Source organism: Trichosurus vulpecula, chromosome 1 (genome assembly GCF_011100635.1).
Source record: "Trichosurus vulpecula isolate mTriVul1 chromosome 1, mTriVul1.pri, whole genome shotgun sequence".
NCBI lineage: Eukaryota > Metazoa > Chordata > Mammalia > Diprotodontia > Phalangeridae > Trichosurus > Trichosurus vulpecula.
Window position 1 is genome coordinate 324,150,803 of NC_050573.1, and position 21,368 is coordinate 324,172,170.

Here is a 21,368-nt window from a genome sequence, read left to right on the forward strand (position 1 = left end):
GGGAGGAGAAAAATAAAGTAAAAAGAGCATAGCAGAGAACAAAATAAAACAAACAAGGAAGGAAAGAAAAGCTAGCAGCTTTGAAAACAGTGTGTAGTATTTATTATGTAGGTTTTCTTGAAGTGGAAATTTATTGTTTTATATTTAATCCTCTCTTGTGGCCTACTGTGTACATGGAAATTTTTTTCTTTTCTCATTTTGTATTTCAGTTTAAAATTTTAAAAATTACAAAAAAAAATAATCCCTCAAATTGAATTATAGGAGGGACAGGATAAAAGGAGAGATAGATGAAAGAAAAGAAGAAATGAATATGGAGGGATACGCATAGTTAGCAATCATAACTGGGAATGTGAATGCACTGAATTTACCCATAAAATAGAAGCAGATAGTAGAATGTGTGCATGTGTGTGTGCATGTGTCTGTGTGTGTGTGTGTGTGTGTGCACAGAATTCAACAACAAGTTTGCAAGAAACACATTTGAAGAAGAGAGACACAACGAGTATAAAAATAAGAGGCTGAAGCAGAATATTTTATGCTTCAGCTGAAGTGAAAATAGTAGTGATAGTAAAGTAAAAGCAAAAATAGACTAATCAAAGGGATAAATAGGGAAAACATATCTTATTGAAAAGTACAATAGACAATGACATACTATCAAAAATAAACATTTGAACACCAAATGGTGCAGTATGGAAATTCTCAAAGGAAAAGTTAAATGACCTGTAAAAAGAAATAGACAGTAAAACTCTACTAGTGGGAGACTGCAATATTCCCCTCTCAGAGATAGATAGATCTAACAGTAAAATTAATAAAGAAAAAAGATAAGAAGACTGATAGAATTTTAGAATTTTGCTAGAGAAAACTGAATGGGAATAGAAAGGAGGATCCCTTTTTCTCAGCTGTATGTGACAAGTTCACAGAAGTTAACCATGTATTGGGGCAAAAAAAAAAAAAAAATCACAACCAAATGCAGAAAAGCAGAAATCTTAGCATAAACTTCTCAGTACATAATTCAATAAGCATTACTTTCAACAAATTACAATGGAAGCATAAATTAAAAATTAATTAGAAGACAAAAAAAATCTAATCCTAAAGAATAAGTGGGTCAAAGAACAAATCAGAATAAGTCAACAATATTTTTAAAGAGAATGATAACAATGAAACAATATACCAACATTTGTGGGATACAGCCAAAGAAGCACATAGGGGAAAATTTATATTTCTAAGTGTGAACATCAACAAAAGAGAAAGTGAGTTGATCAACAGATTGGTCATACAACTTAAAAAAAAAAGAACAAGTTAAAGAAAAAGAACAGATATCAACAAAAGAGAAAGTGAGTTGATCAACAGATTGGTCATCCAACTTTAAAAAAAAAGAACAAGTTAAAGAAAAAGAACAGATTAAACAAATTAACAAATTAAAAATCCCTAATTAAATACCAAAATAGAAAACTTGAAAACCAAAAGAGAGATTGGTAAAATTAAAAGAAAAAAAAAGAATCATTGAACTAATAAAACTAGCATCTGTTTTTATGGGGGAACCCCAATAAAAGAGGTAAGGCATTGGAGAATTTGGTTTTCAAAAATAAGAAAACCAAATTATCAGTCTCAAAAATAAAAAAGGTGAATTCACCACCAATGGAGATGAGACTAAAGCTAATATTAGGAGTTATTTTTGCCAAATTAAATGCCAATGAACATACAAATCTAAGTGAAATGAATGCTTTTTTTAAAAAATATAAAAATTGCCCAGATTAACAAAAGAGGAAATAGAATACTTATTTAAAAACCCAACATGTCTTAGAAAAGGAAGTTGAGCTCCCTAGGAAGAATATCCCGAAGTTCAGATGGATTTATAAGTGAATTCTACTAACTATTTAAGGAATTGCAATACTATAAAAACAATTTTTAAAAATAGGTAAAAAAGAAGTCCTACCAAATTCTTTCTGTGTCACAAGTAAAGTTTTGGTATTTGAACCGCAGAGAGCAAACACAGTAAAATAAATCTATAGATCAATTTCCCTAATGAATGTCAATGTAAAAATTTTAAATAAATATTAGCAAGGAAATTACAGCAATAAGTCACAAAGATCAAACACTTTGACCAGGTAAGAATTATACCAAGAATGCAGGCCTGACTCAATGTTAGGAAAGAAAATATCAGCATAATTGATCATATCAAGCACAAAAACAAGGAAAATCATATAAGTATTTTAATAAATGCAGAAAATGTTTTTGAAAAAATGTGACACCCATTCCTATTAAAGACATTAAAAAGTATAGGAATAAATTGAATCTTTCTTGAAATAATAAGTAGTATTTATCTAAGACCAAGAGTAATATTATCTGTAACAGAGAAAAACAGAATAATTCCCAATAAGATCACAGGTAATGCAAGAGTGTACATTTTCACCACTATTATTCAATGTTGTCTTAGACTTAATCTATAGCAATAAGACAAGAAAAAGAACTTGGAGGAATAAAAATGGTCACTGAATAAATAAATCTATCAATCTTTGCAGATTTTATGATTGTGCACCTAGAGAACCCAAGAGGATCAATTGGAAAGCTAGTTGAAACACTTAACAACATTAGAAAGATGCAAGACATAAAATAAATCCACATAAATAATCAGCATTCCTATATTCTGTCTACCAAAGCCAGAAGAAGGAGATGAAGGGAAATTCCATTAAAATAATTGCAGACATTATAAAATACTTGGAAGTCTACCTGCCTAAATAAACCAGGGGACCATACAAATACAATTACAAAACATTTTTCACACAAATAAAGTCAGATCTCAACAATTTCATAAATATTAATTGCTCATGGGTAGGCCAAGACAATATAATAAAAAAGGCAGCTTTGCCCAAGTTGATTCACTTATTCAGTGCCATACCAATCTAATGACCAATTAATAATTTTGTAGAGCTAGAAAAAATATTATCAAAATACATCTCGAAGAACAAAAGGGCAAGAACATCAAAGAAATCAATGGAGAAAAAAGAGAAGGAAGGAAGCCTAGCAATACCAAGTTTCAAACCACATTACAAAGTAGTCTGCATGAAAACAATCTGGTACTACCTAAGAAACAGAGTAGTGGATCAGTGCAATAGATAGGGTACATATACATAATAATAATTGACTATAGTAATCTAGTATTTGATAAAGCCAAAGATTTTTAAAATTAATTTTGAATTAAGAATTTACCATTTGAAAAAAGAAACAACATGAATGGAAAAATAGAAAGTATTCTGGAAGAGACTCAGTGTAGACAAACATCTCATTTTTCATACTAAGATAAGATCAATAGGTATGAATGATTAGACCAGGGTGGAGAACCTGTGTCCTTGAGACCATATGTAGCCCTCTAGGTCTTCAAGTGCTGCTCTTTGACTAAATCCAAACTTCACAGAATAAATCCTCTTAATAAAAGGATTTGTTCTGTAAAACTTGGTCTCAGTCAAAAGACTGAAACCAAATACCTAAAATGCCACATGTGGCCTCAAGATCCTAGGTTCCCCACCCCAGATTAGACATAGAGGGAGATATTATACATACATTAAAGGAGTATGGAAAACACATACATGTCAGATCTATGGATAAGGTAATAGTTTATGATAAACAAGACATAGAGAGTATTACTGGAAATAAAATGGATAATTTTGATTACATGAAGTTTATAAAGTTCTTATCCAAATAAAATTAATGTAGCCAAAATTAGAAGGAAAACAGCAAACTGGGTGAAAATTTTACAGAATATTTCTCTGATAAAAGCCTCATCTCTCAAATATATAGGGAACAGATCCAAATTTATAAAATAATGAGCCATTCCCCAATTGATAATTGGTGAAAGGACATGAACAGGCAGTTTTCAGAGGAAGAAATCAAGCTATTAATAGTCACATGAAAAAATACACTAAATCATTACTGTTTAGAGAAATGAAAAATTAAACAAATTTGTGATACTACCTCACACCTATCAGATTGACTAATATGACAGGAAATGACAATGACAAATCTTGGAGGTAATGTGGCAAAATGGGGTTATTAATGCATTGTTGGTGGAGTTGTTAGCTGATCCAACTATTCTGGAGAACAATTTGGAACTATGCCCAAAATAGCTATAATACTGTATATACTCTTTGACTCCTTCTAAGTCTGTCTCCCAAATAAGTATAAAAAAGGACATATCTGTACAAAAATAATTAGAACAGCTCTCTTTGTGGGGGCAATAAATGGGAAGTTGAGAGGATGCCCATCAATTGAGGAATAATTGTACAAATTGTGGCATATGGTTGTGATGAAATATTACTGCTCTATAGGAAATGATGAGCAGGATTGTTTCAAAAAAACTTGGGAAATTTTATATGATCTTATGCAAAGCAATGTGAATAGAACAAGAAGAACATTAGCTAATCTGATCAACGTAGTAATCTAAGACAGTTCCAAAGACACCACAAAGAAAATGCTATAGACCTCGAGGGAGACAAATGATGAACTCTAAGTGGAGACTGTGGCATACTTTATTTCTGTGTGTGTATGTGTGTGTGTGTGTGTGTGTGTGTGTGTGTGTGTAGGTGTGTGTGTGTGTGTGTGTGCTTCCTTTTGCAAAATGGCTAATATAGAAATATATTTTGCATTACTTCACATGTATTAACAATACCTAATGCTTGCCTTATCAATGGATGGGCCAGGGACGAAGAGAATTTTTTCAAAAGTTATACAAAATGTTTAATGTAATTGGAAAATATTTAACAAAATAAATTAAAATATATTTAAAAAACCAAGTTGGAGGAGAGAGAAAAAAAAAATGCTTGCTAACTGAAAAACAAAAACAAAACAAGCCAGATTCTACAAGATACAGTCAATGCATGGCTTGTTTTTCCTCAGAAGTGGCAACTACAGATGAAAAATTAAACATATGTAATCACACAAGGACAATGTATTGATTTGTTTTTTTAACTGTCCTTTTAGGTATTGGGAGAGGATGCGATAAGGTTTCATTATAGTAGAGAAAGAGATGCATTAGACAATTTCAGCAATATAAAAGAAAACACAGCATTAATAAAATGGGCATGTTTTTTTAAAAAAAGGTTGCTTTTTAAAAAATTCTAAATCCCTAATCATAGTTCTAGAAAAAGACATTTTTGTGGTGTGGCAGGTAAATAAACTCTGTGTGGGTTCCTCCCTTGGAGATGGATATGTGAAAGAGAGTTTACCCAGTCATGATGGTCGCAGATCCTGTTAGCCCCTTCCTTGCTAGACTACTCGTGGTGGTGTCACAGTCCTCTTTCTATTCTCTCTATATATGGAAATTATAATCTCCCTTTGAGACAAGGTAGGCCCAGATAAGGTATTAAAGTTATATACATACATACATACATATATATATATATATATGTGTGTGTGTGTGTGTATACATGTACATACATATATACACATATATGTATATACTACATACATACACACGTGTATACATATATACACATGTGTGTATACATACATATATACACATACATATACATGCATACACATATACATACATATACATATTTATGTGTATGTGTGGATATGGACACATATATACACAAATACACATGCATACATATGTGGGCATGTGGGCTTATGCATGTGTATGCACATGTGTGTATGCATATTGTGTATAATATATTAATGGCCACATTATACATATCTTGCATACATATACACATGGGTACATTTTTATATATACACATGCATATGTATATACACATCTATACATTTCTTTGTATATGGTTAGGGAGAGAGGTGAAGGAATGAGGAAGAGGTGAAGAGGAAGGGAATTTCAGGCTATGGAGATAATCGATTATATCATTAAGGCAAAATTCATGACTTTGAAGAAGATCATGAGCATGCCTGAATGGTTGGGAATGGCAGGATATAAGGAATTCTCTAAATAGAAGGCAGAGGAATTAAAGCATTTATTCAAGCTCCAAAGTAGCAGACCAAAACACCAATGCCCGCAATTCCATATCCTGGCCAAAACCTTCCAGATTCAATAAGCTCGCCTCACAATAGTAACCAGGAGGTTACAGAAAAATATTATGACAGCAAGCCAAACCATACTTGTGCTTTCCCCAGAAGCTAGGGCCCTCCTGTAAGAACACCACTCATGGGTCCCAAGTCCCTGCTCAGCAGTCTCAGGTCGGTAGCCTCCCAAAATCTGGTTCTTGGGTCAGTCCTCAGTTTCTGCTCCTCCTAATCCTGAGTTTCTCCAGCCTCTGCTGCTCCTTCAGGTTCTCAGCTTCTTTGGGGTCTGCTGCTTCAGCTTATTCTGCTCTTCAGCTTCCACTCCTGCAGCTTCTAGGGCTCTGGCTTCTGCTGATTCTGCTTCTGCTGCTTCTCATTCTCCTGCTTCTTCTTTTTCTGCTTCTGCCATGTTCTCTCTTTTTATACAGTCCTTAGCCATCATTAGACTGACTAGAATGTCATCTAATTCACCAGAGCTGGTTTTAGCAATTCCTCTTAGGGTCCTGAGGGCTTCACACCCACATTGGTTTAGCACCTAGTAATTAGGGGTTTGGTGCCTACTTAAGAGAGAAGGTCTAATCATATCTCCCCTCGTTGGCCCCACCTGGAGCCCCACCTGAAGCCAATTCAAATGAGTGGGGAAAGATCTCACTTACTGATTGCCTTCGCACCAATGCAAAGGCCCAAGAGTGGAATGTCATATGCTAGGAACAGTTAGAAGATCACTTTGCAACTTAGAATAAGAGGAGGAAAAATAAAGTATAATAAAACTGAAAAGATAGGTTGGGGCTATAATGTGAACAATTTTAAAACACAGAGGAGTTTGATTTAATCTTAGAAGCCATAGGAATTTGCCAGAGTTTATTGAGTAGGGGAGAGACATGAGCATATCCATACTTAAGGAGAGGCTTGAGATGGGGAATCCAATTACTTTTGGAGGACACTGCAATAGTACAGTTTATGACTAATGCACAAATTTGTTTTTCTTGAATATTGATGTTTGTAAGAAGTTTTGTTTTTCTTGCTTTCTCAGAGAAAGGAGAGAGTGAGAACATTCAGAGCTGAAAATCAAATAAAAATTGATCTAAAATAAACTAAAAGAAATAGCCCATTTGAGAGATGATGAGGGCCTAAACAAAGGTAGTGACTATATGAGTTGTGAAGAAGGAGTGGATACAAGGCACTTTTTGGAGTTAGAAATAGCAAGACTTGGTAACTGATTTGACATGTAAGAAGAGGAAAAGTAAGGAGTAAAAATAGATACCAAGGAGACTTAGACAACTAGTAGTCTTCTTGACAGATAAATAAGAACATTAGATTGGTTGGTTTTTGGTGAAAGGAAATGAGTATGCTCTGGTGCATGTGAAGTTAGAACTCTCTACAGGACATCTAGTTTGAAATATCTAGTAGGCAGTTGATGATACAGAACTATAATGCAAGTGAGAGGCTGAGGCTGCTTAGATAGATTTGGGAGGGTTTTTTTTAAATATAAATGACAAGCCAGAAAAGAGGGAGTCAGCAAGTAGGAGAACAACCAGGAGAGAGTCTTGTCATGAAAATCCATCCATCAAAGAATAAACATTTATTAGGGGCCTACTATGTGCCAGAGACTATGCTAAGTGCTGGGGATACAAAAAGAGGCAAAAGACAGACTATGCCCTCAAAGATTTTACAATCGAATAAAAATCTCCCCAAAAGAGACAGTACCTGGTATCATAGGGTTGAGAACAGCATCAAATTCTCTTGAGCTATCAAGAAAAAAAAACACTGGAGATTATATTTTAATAATATTTTATTTTTCCAATTATATGTAAAGACAGTTTTTACAAAAAAAAAAATTGAGTTTCAAATTTTCTCCCTTTCTCCCCTTTACTTCCTTCCTAAAATGATAACCAATTTGATATAGGGTGTATATCTGCATTCATGTAAAACATATCCACAATATCACATTGTGAAAGAAGAAACTGACCAAAAGGAAAAATAACACAAAATTTGAAAATTATTTTGATCTTCATTCAGACTCCATCAGTTCTTTCTCTGTATATGGATAGCATTTTCCATCATAAGTCCTTTGGAATTGTCTTGGATCATTGTATTGCTGAGAAGAGCTAAGTCATTCATAGTTGATCATCACACAATATGGTTGTTACAGTGTACAGTATTTTCCCTGGTTCTGCTCACTTCATTTTGCATCAGATCATGTAAGGCTTTCCAGGTTTTTCTGAAATCCTGCTGCTCATCATTTCTTATAGGACAATAGTATTCCATTCCATTCATATACCAGAACTTGTTCAGCCATTCCTCAATTGATGGGCATTGCTCTTAATTTCTAATTCTTTGCCACCACTAAAAAAGCTGCTGTAAATATATTTGTGCATGTGGGTCCTTTTCCCATCTGTATGATCTCTTTGGGATACAGACTGAACACACACACACAAACAAGTAAGTAAACACAAAAAACCACAAGTTGACCATATAGTCAAAACAAAATATAAAAATGGTTCAATGGATTTTTAAAAGTTTTTTAAGCAGGATTCTTAGTTTTATATGTTCAGATCATATGAAAGAAGTTTTCTAGATGGCATTTTAACAAAATTAATATACCAATTTTACTTTCAATACTAGCTTAAAATGTAGTAGATAGTTGAATGATTGAAATGGAATAATATTGTTGTGTCTAGAAATGTCAGAGAGAGGATTTGATGAAAGGAAAGTTGAAGATTCAGGAATAAAAGCTTGAATTAATTTGTGATATGCTCTGAATACTGCTGTTCCACGGAGAAATTCTCTTTCTCTTTGCCTCTCTGTCTCTGTCTCTCTGCCTCTGCTTGTCTCTCTTTTTTCTGCTCTCTCTGAAATACCCCTCAAATTGAGAAATAATAGCCTTTCTGCACACACTCAGACTCTCTAAAATAGCATCACCTATGTAGGAGGTGCTGGGTACCTGATTTTCAGAGAAAGGAGAACTGGCAAATCTTTGGGAATACTTTTGTTTTGGGGAATGTTTTGTTTTAGCCAAGTGGTTGGGAGTAGCATTTTTCTACTGGCTATGCAGTTGGAAATGCCTGTATCTTTAAGTCTCTCCTAAGAAATTTTGCTTCCCAATTTGCTCCTTCCACAACACCACCCTCATTAACACCTAGGAGTGAACTCATTCTGTCTCAGCAATTGACTCCATATTGTAAGAGGGAAGGGCCTGAGGATCACCTCTGTATCCATCCTTAGAATTTGGCTTGGAGTTTCAATCTGTTTCACTTGTCCTTTTCAGTTATAAGTGTAGAGAGTGTAGTCCTCCACCCAGAAGGTTCAGTCATAGTTATCTTAGAGCCCAGAATTCCAAACCAGACATTACCACCAACCTGGTAAGAAAGCCCTGAGAACCAACGTCCAGGGAAGCTAGGTTACGAAGACTTTGGACATAAACTTGATGAGACTAATGCTATGGTTCTACTGAGCTAAACTTTGATCCTAATCCCCCTCCTGCCCTTAAAGGGGAGTGGGGGGGGGGAGGATATGTGCCTAAAGCATTAGGGGAAATGTTTGTGTGATTATTCTTGTTATATCTTTGATGTGAATATCCTTTTGTAAAAGGTAATCAGATGTAAAGTGGTTAAATGGACTTAGATTGGTAGTCATAGTCCTTCTAGCATTGAAGGAATAAAATCAGTGGAGGTCCTAGCCAGTGGAAGAGAAGAAAGACCCCCACAACTACCTCAGGCTGCTGGAAAACTCTCTGGGAGCTGTAAAATGTAAAACATGAAACCTTTAGAAAGCAGGGCCGGAATTCATTCATTCATGTGCACGTGGATCATTGTCCAGTATTTGGCCCTTTGTATTGGTGGGGACCCATGGAGAGATTTTCAGTATGGGATTTTAAATTCTGGATACCCTAATTTGTGAGGTCCCAGAGAAAATATTTTCTTTTTTCCCAGCTGTATATTATACAGTCAATTTTTCTTTCCAGTGTATTTCTCCACAAGTCAGCTGAAGTAATTTTGCAAGCTTTGCATTTGCTGATTTCTTGAATGTTTAGATACAGATAGTTGTTGTATTATAGAATCCTATATAAGTATTGATTTTGAGTCTACTATGAGAAATATACAGTTTATATTACCAGAATGCTGCTGCCTAGTAGAAATGTTTTTTTTTTTTAAATTTAAGTAAAACTAGACTGCTTGCCTTACTGTGAAAGCATTATGTCCTGCAACTTAGAATGAGGTTTTCCTGGGACAAGAAAGAGCTTACTTGTTTTCTAATTCTGCAAATCTACTTGACTTTCCATTTCAGGAGGGAACTTGGGGGGAAAACATTGGACGCCCTTTGGAATAAAGACAGAGAGGAAGTTTACCTGTACCTCTAAGAGGATTGTCGATGGTCCTGGGAATCTTAACCTTGATGTATCCTGAATAAAAAGGGAAATTAGAAAATTTTGTCCAGATGTCAAAATGCACTGAGTTCTGGAAATTTTCATCCTTGGACAATTTTCTCATCTGAGAGAAGTGGTAATATCCAATTGACCTGAGTTCTTAAATCCTTGTAGAGAGCGTAGTAGGAAATATGTAGTAGGAAATATGACTGTGGAGCATGATTTCACATTAGACAAGAGACTTTTTGCCTTTACATGTTCTTTAGCTTGCAGGTTGAGAAAGACACTGTGAGTGGCAGCTGTTGGGTGCTAAGCAGGATGAAATATTTTGAAAACTATAAAATGTTCATTATTTGTTGAATATGCTGATCCTTGTATTTGACGATAATTATGATTTTCATGTGTGCATGTAGGACTGTAAGACTGCATAATGGTTTTTAATATATTGATGACTTTATTATAAAATTTGTTTAATTCTCATAAGGAACCCTAAAAATGCTACTACACAACACAAACATGGGATGCCCTTTTTCGGCTGATTAAGGACTAATATTTATATAGGTTATCAAGATAAGCATTGCCAATTCCTTTTTAAAAAAAAATATTTATTTATTTTTAGTTTAAAACATTCAGTTCCACAAGATTCTGAGTTGCAAATTTTCTCCTGCTTCTTCTCCTCTGCCCTCCCCCCTCCCCATGACAGCATGCAATCTGATATAGGCTACACATACACATTCACATTAAATGCATTTTCACATTAGTCATGTTGCAAAGGAGTATTATAACCAACGGAATGAACTATAGTAAAGAAGAAACAAAAGCAAAAAAGAGAGCAAATAGTATGTTTTGATCTGCATTCAGACTCCATAATTCTTTCTCTGAATGTGGATAGCATTTTCCATCATGAGTCTTTTGTAATTGTCTTAGAACCTTGCATTACTGAGAAGAGCCAAGTCCATCAAAGTTAGTCATTGTACAATGTGGCTGTAACTGTGTACCATTGTTCATCTTCTGCTCCCCTTACTCAGCATCAGTTCATATAAGTCTTTCCAGGTTTTTCTGAAGTCTGCCTGCTAATCATTTCTTATGGAACAATAATATTTCATTACATTAATCAATCAAAACCTGTTCAGCCATTCCCCAATTGATGTGTATCCCCTCAATTTCCAATTCTTTGCCACCACAAAAAGAGCTGCTATAAATAATTTTGTGCATGGGGGATTCTTTTCTCATTTGTATGATATCTTTGGAAAACAGTCCTAGAAAAGGTATTGCTAGGTCAAAGGGTATGCACATTTTATTGCTCTCCAAAATGGTTAGATCAGTTCACAACTCCACCAACAATGCATTAGAATTCCAATTTTCCCGCATATTCTCCAGCATTTATAATTTTCTTGTTTAGTCATATTAGCCAATCTGACAGGAGTAATGTAGTACAACAGAGTTGTTTTGATTTGATTTCTCTGATCAATAGTGATTTAGAGCATTTTTTCATATGACTATGGATATCTTTCGTTTCTTCCTCTGAAAACTGCCTGTTCATATCCTTTGCCCATTGATCAATCGGGGAAAGACTTGTATTCTTGTAAATTTGACTCAGTTCTCTATATATCTTAGAAATGATGCTTTTATCAGAGACACTAGTTATAAAAATTCTTTCACAGTTTTCTACTTCCCTCCTAATCTTGGTTGCATTGGCTTTGTGCAAAAATTTTTCAATTTAATATAATAAAAATTATCCATTTTGTATTTTGTAATGTTCTCTATCTCTTGTTCAGTCATAAATCCTTTTGTTCTCCATAAATCTGACAGGTTAACTGTTCCTTGCTCTCCCAGATTGCTTATAGTATCAGCCTTTATATGTAAGTTGTGAACCCATTTTGACTTTATTTTGGTATATGGTGCAAATACCCAGTTTCTGCCATAATATTTTCCAGTTTAACTAGCAGTTTTTGTCAAATAGTGAGTTCTTATCCCAGAAGCTGGAGTCTTTGGGTTTATCAAACAGATTACTATAGTCATTGACTACTGTATCTTGTTTATGTAACCTATTCCATCAATCAATTACTCTATTTCTTAGCCAGTACCAAGTAGTTTTGATGATTGCTGCTTTATAACACAGTTTAATATCTGATATGGCTAGGCCACCTTCCCTAGAGTTTCATTTCATTAATTCCCTTGATATTCTGGAATTTTTGTCCTTTCAGATGAATTTTGTTATTTTTCTAGCTCTATAAAATAAGTTTTGGTAGCTTGATTGGTATGGCACTAAATAAGTAAATTAATTTAGGTAGAATTGTCATTTTTATTATGTTAGCTTGGCCTACCCTTGAGCAACTGATCTTTTTCTATTTATTTAGATCTGATTTTATTTGTGAGAAAAGTGTTTTGTAATTGTGTTCATGTAGTTCCTGGGTTTATTTTGGCAGGTAGACTCCCAAATATTTTGTAATGAAACTTTAAATGAAATTTCTCTATATCTTGCTGTTGGGCTTTGTTATTAGGGTTCTCTAAGTATAACTTCATATCCTCTGCAAAGAGTGATACCTTTGTTTCTTCTTTGCCTATTCTAATTCCTTCAGTTTCTTTTTCTTCTCTTTTTGTGAAAGCTAACATTTCTAGTACCGTATTGAATAACAGGGGTCATAATGGACATCCTGTTTTCACCCCTGATCTTATTGGAAATGCTTCTAGCTTATCCCCACTACATATAATACTTACTGATGGTTTTAGGTAGATGCTATTTATCATTTTAAGGAAGACTCCATTTGTTCCTATGCTCTCTAGGGTTTTTAATAGGAATAAGTGTTGTATTTTGTCAAAAGCTTTTTCTGCATCTATTGAGATAATCATATGGTTTCTGCTAGTTTTGTTGTTGATATGATCAATTATGCTGATGGTTTTCCTAATATTGAGACAGCCTTGCATTCTTGAAATAAATCCTACCTGGTCATCATGTATTATTCTCATGACAAGTTGCTGTAATCTTTTTGCTATTATTGTACTTATAATTTTTGCATCTATATTCATTACGAAAATTGGAGTACAATTTTCTTTTGCTGTTTTGACTCTTTCTGGTTTAGATGTCAGTACCATATTTGGGCCATAAGAATTTGGTAAGACTCTTTGCCTATTTTCCCAAATAGTCTATATATATTGTAATTAATTGTTCTTTAAATGTTTGATAGAATTTACTTGTAAATCCATCTGGCCCTGGAGATTTTTCCTAGGGAGTTCATTGATGGCTTGTTCAATTTCTTTTTCTGACATGGGGTTATTTAAGTGTTTTACTTCATCTATTAATCTGGGCAATTTATATTTTTGTAAATATTCATCCATTTCACTAAGATTGCCAAATTTATGGGCATACAGTTGGACAAAATAGTTCCTAATTATTCTTTTAATTTCCTCTTCATTAGTGGTGAATTCACCTTTTTCATTTTTGATACTGATAATTTGGTTTTCTTCTTTCTTTATAAATCAAATTGATCAAAGGTTAACAATTTTATTGTTTTTTTTTCCTAAAACCAGCTCTTACTTGTATTTATTAGTTCAATAGTTTTCTTGATTTCACTTTTATTAATCTCTCTTTTGGTTTTCCGAATTTTTAATTTATTATTTAATTAGGGATTTTTAATTTGTTCTTTTCCTAGCTTTTTTCATTGCATGTCCAATTCATTGATCTCCTCTTTCTCTATTTAATTCATGTGAGCATTTAGAGATAGAAAATTTCCCCTAAGAACTGCTTTTGCTGCATCCCATAAGTTTTGGTATGTTGTCTCATTATTGTCATTCTCCTGGATGAAGTTATTGATTGTTTCTATAATTTATTGGTTGACCCACTCATTCTTTAGGAATAGATTATTTAGTTTCCAATTGATTTTTAGTCTATCTTTCCATGGCCCTTTATTACATATGATTTGTTTTGTATCATGATCTGAAAAGGATACATTTAATATTTCTACCTTTCTGCATTGTACTTTGAGGTTTTCATGCCCTAGTACATGGTGAATTTTTGTGTAAGTGTCATGTAGCACTGAGAAAAAGATATGTTCCTTTGTATCCCCATTCAATTTTCTCCAGAGGTCTACCATATCTAACTTTTCTAAAATTCTATTCATCTCCTTAACTTCTTTCTTGTTTATTTTATGATTTGATTTTTCTAGTTGGGGGGCAGGGTTGAGGTCCCCCACTAGTATAGTTTTAGTGTCATTCTCTTCCTGAAACTCTCTTAACTTCTCTTCTAAGAACTGGGATGCTGTACCACTTGGTACATATATGTTTAGTAATGGTATTGCTTCATTGTCTATGGTACCTTTTAGCACAATATAGTTTCCTTCCTTATCTCTTTTATTAGATCTATTTTTTGCTTTTGCTTTGTCCGAGGTTAAGATTTCTACCCCTGCTTTTAAAATATATATGTATGTATATATATATATATATATATATATATATATGTATATATATATATATATATATATATATATATATATATATATATATATGTTATTTTTAGTTTACAACACTGAGTTCCACAAATTTTGAGTTCCGAATTTTCTCCCTTTCCCTTTCCTCCCTCCTTCCCCCAAGATGGCATGTAATCCAAAATAGCTTCTACATATACCTTCACATTAAACTTATTTACAGAGTAGTAAAGTTGTAAAGAAGAATTATAAGCAATGGAATGAATCATGAGAAAGAAGAAACTAAACCCAAAAAAGAAGAAAAAAAGAGAGAGCAAATAGTTTGCCTCAATCTGCAGTCAGACTCCATAATTACTTCTCTGGATGTGGATAGCTTTTTCCACCATGAGTGTTTTGGAGTTGTCTTTGAACCTTGTATTGCTAAGAGCCAAGTCTATCAAAGTTAGTCTTCAGAAATACTGTGTGTCTGTAATCATGTATAATGTTCTCCTGGTTCTGGTCCCCTCACTCAGCATCATATCACATAGGTCTTTCCAGGTTACTATGAAGTCCATCTGCTCCTCATTCTTGTAGCACAATAGTATTCCATTACATTCATATACCAGAACGTATTTAGGCATTCCCCAATTGATGAGCATCTCCTTGATTTCCAATTCTTTTCCACAACAAAAAGAGCTGCTATAAATATTTTTGTACATATGGGTCCATTTTCCTCTTCTATGACCTCTTTGGGATATAGCCCTAGAAGTTACCCTTGCTTTTTTTTTTCTTCAGCTGAAGCATAACATATTCTGCTCCAACTTTTTATCTTTACCCTGTGTGTATCCCCCTGCTTCAATTGTTTACAAGAAAACAACATATGATAGGATTATGTTTTTTAATCTATTCTGCTATCCATTTCTATTTTATGGGAGAGTTCATCCCATTTATACGTACAGTTATGAATACTATTTGTGTCTTTCTCTCCATACTATCCCCCCACCAGTTTATACTTTTCTTTTTCCTTTCTCCCTTTCTCTCCTCACTAGAGTTTTGATTTTGACCGCCTCCTCCCTCAATCTGCCCTCCCTTCTAGCACCACCCCTCCCTTTTCTTTCCCCTTTTCCCTGCAACTGCCTATAGGACAAGTTAGATTTCCATACCTAAATAAGTATGTTATTCCCTCCTCCAGCCAAATTAGATGAGAATAAAGTTCAAACAATGGTCATCACCCTCCCTTCTTTCCCTCTAATGGGATATGTCTTTGTTCTTCATGTGATGCAATTTAGCCTTTTCTGCCTCCTCCTTTTCTATTCTCCCAATTACAATCTTTTTTTTTTTAGTGTTTAATTCAGTTTTTTTTATCAACAAATCAAAATTAACTTAAACCCACCCCCTCTGTTTATATATTTCCCTTCTACATGTTGTAATAAAGATACGGTTCTCAAGAGTTGTAAGTATCATCTTCCCATGAAGGGATGTATACAGTTTGTCCTTATTGAATAAGATGTTTTTGTTTTTGTTTTTTTTCCCTTTCCTGCTTACCTTTTTATACCTCTCTTGAGACTTGTATTTGAAGATCAAATTTTCTGTTGAGCTCTGGTCCTTTCATCAGGAAAGTCTGGAAGTCCCATCCATCTCCTCCCCTGAAAGATTATACTCAATTTCACTGGCTAGTTAATCCTTGGTTGTAATCCAATCTCCTTTGCCTTACAGAATATCATATTCCAAGCCCTCCAATCTTTTAAGGTAGAAGCTGCAAGGTCCTGTGTAACCCTGACTGTGGTTCCACAATATTTGAATTGTTCCTTTCTGGCTGCTTGCAGTATTTTCTCCTTAATCTGTTAAATCTGGAATTTGGCTACAATATGCCTTGGGGTTTTGAATTTGAGATCTCTTTCAGGAGGTGATTGGTGGATTTTTTTGATGACTATTTTACCCTTTGGTTCTAGGACCTCAGGGAAGTTTTCCTTGATGGTTTCTTGAAAGATGCTGTCCAGGCTCTTTTTTCCATCATGGTTCTCAGGTAGACCAATAATTCTTAAATTATCTCTCCTGGATCTATTTTCCAGGTTAATTGTATTTCTAGTGAGGTATTTTACATTTTCTTCTTTTTTTCATTCTTTTGATTTTGTTCGACTGATTCTTGATGTCTCATAGAGTCATTAACATCTAGGTGCCCAATTCTAATTTTTAATGAATTGTTTTCTTTAGTTAGCTTTTGAAACTCCTTTTCCATTTGGCCAATTGTACTTTTTAAGGAGTTGTTTTCTTCAGTGTATTTTTTTCCATTTTGTCAATTGTGTTTTTAAATTTTTCTTCTACCTCTTTTATTTGACTTTTAAAATCTTTCTTGAGCTCTTCCCAGAAGGCTTTTCCCCTTGAGACCAGTTCATATTCCCCTTTGAGGTTTTGGATGTGGGTATATTGACCATGTTGTCCTTTCCTGAATTTGTGTTTCAATTTTCCCCATCACCAAGATATTTCGCTATGGTGAATGATTTTTTTTGATTCTTCTTACTCATGTTATGTGCCTTTTTTCTGGCTTTTAAATTTGATCTGTGCTTCTTGTGCTGCAGCTGGGGGCCTGATTAGTGGTTTTCTATGCTGGATCCTGAGGTGCTTACAGTTGGATGTTGTAGTAGTCTGGTATTTTACCTGGTACTGAGCTGGAAGTTGTGTGTGCCTGGTGTTGGCTCTTGCTTGCTCCTCCACCCTGAGTCTCAGGATCTCCTGCTGGTCTGCTGAAGTGAGGCTTGCTGCTGGCTTGCTGGGATACCTCCAGTCCTGCACTGGTCTCCTTCAGCCACAGCAAGAAGTAGCTTTCCCATTAATCCCCTTAGCCTTCCAGTCTACAGCTGAAATACCCATCATACCCATCTTTCTTCTGGCTCCAGTATTCCAGGATTTTTCTTGGGGCAATATTCTCTGGGTTTTTCAAGGTCAACAAGGGAGAATGAGAGCAACTTAACATTTACTCTGCCATCTTGACTCCCAGAAGTTTAAATAGATGACTTTTAAACATTCAGTCTGTGGTCTGATAGCCCCAGGATTAGATGCTGCCACTGCCACCACAGGCCCTGTGCAGGACTGCGCTTCTTTGTCACCTAGCTCTGATCAAATTCCCCTCTTGAGCTGAGAGGTCTGGAAATCGCCGCCGCTGCTAGTGATTCAATCCACTAGGGTCACCTCCATTTTTGCTATGCTTGACTCTGCTCACATAATGCTTTTTTGAGACTCTTTGCTGTATGGAATTGAAGTGAGAGAAAGAACCATGCTTAGGCTTCCCCAGAGACTACAGAAGAATGTTCTGAATTGGGGATATAGAGTGTTCAAAATGAGCCTCTGAGTATTTGTTAGCGAAAGTATTTTTTTAAACAGAGAGAATGAAGCAATTTTGACATATGCTAAGATGTGTCATGTATTTGAAACAAATATTTCTTTGTAAAAGCAAATTTTATGTAAGTGGTTACATGAAACAGATGATAACAATATGGGGAACATCGGTGGAGTGTACTCTAACAAATGGCAGTAAAGAGTGACCCATCCAACCCCCTAAAGGTACTAGAGATTCCTGGGAGAGGGAGCACAGAGGTGTCAAACGTGTCCTAGGGGCAGCATCACTGCTGGCAAAGCTATGTAGCCCAAACCAGATTAAAATGTAATTGGGAGATCTTGTGGGGACGAGCTGAAGCAGGCGCCGTCGGCTCGGCGCGGCCCGCTGCAATCCGTGGAGGAACGCGCCGCCGGGGCCCCATCATGCCCGGCCACCTGCAGGAAGGCTTCGGCTGCGTCGTCACCAACCGGTTCGACCAGCTATTTGACGACGAATCGGACCCCTTCGAGGTGCTGAAGGCGGCCGAGAACAAGAAGAAGGAAGGCGGCGGCGGCGGCGGCGGCGGGGGCGGCGGCGGGCCCGGGCCCAAGAGCGCGGCGCAGGCCGCGGCCCAGGCCGGCGCGGGCGGCGGGGGCGGCGGGGGCGCGCCCGGGAAGCCGCTGCGCAAGGAGTCGCAGAAGGACCGCAAGAACCCGCTGCCGCAGCAGCCCGCGCCGCCCAGCGCCGCCGCCGCCGCCGGCTCGGCCACAGCCGCAGCCAACGCGGCCGACAAGAAGGACGAGGCCCCGCCGCCGCCCGCCGCGCTCAAGAAGGAAGGGATAAGACGAGTTGGTAGAAGGCCTGACCAGCAACTTCAGGGTGAAGGAAAACCAATTGACAGGAGACCTGAAAGGCGACCACCTCGTGAGCGACGATTTGAAAAATCGATTGAAGAAAAGGGTGAAGGAGGAGAATTTTCAGTTGATAAGCCTATCATCGACCGGCCGATCCGAGGTCGTGGCGGTCCTGGGGGAAGAGGACGTGGTGGCCGTGGCCGTGGAATGGGCAGAGGAGATGGTTTTGACTCTCGTGGAAAGAGAGAATTTGATAGGCATAGTGGAAGCGATAGATCTTCTTTCTCACATTCACATTTCAGTGGTCTGAAGCACGAGGACAAACGTGGCGGAAGCGGCTCGCACAATTGGGGAACGGTCAAAGACGAGTTGACTGACTTGGAGCAAACCACTGTGACCGAGGAGACACCTGAGGGAGAAGAGCATCCAGTGGCTGATACAGAAAATAAAGAAAATGAAGTGGAGGAGGTAAAGGAGGAGGGCCCGAAAGAAATGACCTTGGATGAGTGGAAGGCTATCCAGAACAAGGACCGGGCAAAAGTAGAATTTAATATCCGCAAACCCAACGAGGGCGCCGATGGGCAGTGGAAGAAGGGATTTGTGCTCCACAAGTCCAAGAGTGAGGAGGCTCACACTGAAGAATCTGTGATGGATCATCACTTCCGTAAGCCCGCCAATGATATCACATCCCAGCTGGAGATCAATTTTGGAGACCTTGGTCGCCCGGGACGTGGCGGCAGAGGTGGGCGAGGCGGGCGTGGACGTGGTGGACGGCCCAACCGCGGAAGCAGAACTGACAAGTCAAGTGCTTCTGCTCCTGATGTAGATGACCCAGAGGCTTTCCCGGCTCTGGCCTAAACTGGACGTCCTAAGCCAACCCCGGTTCCTTTGTGGACCCTCCTCCACGAGGCTTGCATGCTTAACGATCCTAAACGACTAAGAAATTTTAAAAAAAGACTGTCATTCATACCATTCACACCTAAAGACTGAATTTTATCTGTTTTGAAAATGAACTTCTCTCGCTACACAGAGGCAACAATATGGTAGTCAGTTTTGTATTTAGAGATGTAATGGTAGCAGGGATGTTTTCATAATTTTCAGAGATTATGCATTCTTCATGGATACTTTTTTGTATTGCTGCTTGAAAATATGCGTTTCCAAACTTGAAATATAGGTGTGAACAGTGTGTACCAGTTAAAGCTTTCATTTCATTTGTGTTTTTTAATTAAGGATTAGATGTTTTCCCTCAACTACAAACTGGTTTTAAATATTGGACATTCGTTTTCTTTAGCACCCGCTTTGCAGTTTGTCACATGTGGTCAAAGGGGACATGTACACTTAATTTGGCAAACTTGATGCAGTGTGGAAGAGTAATTTCTGAAGTATTTTAACTTAGTTTGAATCATTTCAGTCTTGGAAGGACTGTTGTGGTAGCTTTCATGTGTGCTAGATGTTTCTATACAGATGGTATCAGTACTTGAAGAGATTCCAAGCACATTGGTTGAGTCACATCACTCTTGATCCAGCAGTAATGCATGGTTCATTAGGCAAAAGTAAGGCCTATTCACCCTTTCAGCTATCTACACTTTGATGTGAAACTTTTCTCTCTCAATTTAAAAAAAAACTAAAAATTAGAGTCCTTGTTGGTAAGTTGTTTAAACTACTTACTGTTGGTGAGAAATTATCCTGTCATATAAGATAGGTATGTGGGGTGGGGGGAGGTATTCTGTAGGGTGGGGTGGGAAAAGGGCTTGATTTGGTTAATGCAGCATATTGGAACTACTGCAGAATAAGTGGCCATTCGGTATGATTTACGTGTGTCCAAGGTTGATGAGAAAATGTGTATCTTTCCATTATTTGGAAGCTGTGTTCTGAAGAAACCAAAGGGCGCTTGCTAGCTTGGGGAAAGGGAGGGAAGCTTTTAATTTCCTGAAGGAGAAAAGCAGACTGTTTTGAAATAATGGGAACTAAAGCATGCTGCCTGAAATACATACCAAAAACCTCTTACTGTAAAAAAAAAAAAAAAAAAAAAAAAAAAAAAAAAATGTAATTGGGAAATACTTAACAAAATAAATAAAATTATAAAACATAGATAATGCTACCTTCAGGTAACCTTATATACAATTTGAGTTTGACAACACTATTGTAAAACATCGTACCTTGCCCCCAGAGAATAGGGCCAGAGAAAACATGATATGTACTCATTTGTCCAATATTGTGTAAACTCATGGAGATATTTCTCAGAATATTACCACCCATATCAGCATAAATCAGCATCCATTTCCAAATCATCTACACATATATACACATATACATATGTACATATATAGATATATAAACATATACATATGTATAAATAGCTATAGAATTAGCAAACCTCAATGTGGCACTGTCTAGTAAGAATTGTCTCAAAATTAATA

The 21,368-nt window shown here is 36.4% G+C and overlaps 1 protein-coding gene across 1 annotated transcript; it reads left to right on the top strand.

The window, feature by feature from the left end:
- Window positions 1-18,456: 18,456 nt before the first annotated feature.
- LOC118834082 (plasminogen activator inhibitor 1 RNA-binding protein-like) lies at window positions 18,457-20,147 on the top strand. The gene has a single exon (XM_036741526.1). The coding sequence runs from the start codon at window positions 18,538-18,540 to the stop codon at window positions 19,804-19,806; it is 1,269 nt and encodes a 422-aa protein (XP_036597421.1). The 5' UTR covers window positions 18,457-18,537; the 3' UTR covers window positions 19,807-20,147.
- Window positions 20,148-21,368: the final 1,221 nt, after the last annotated feature.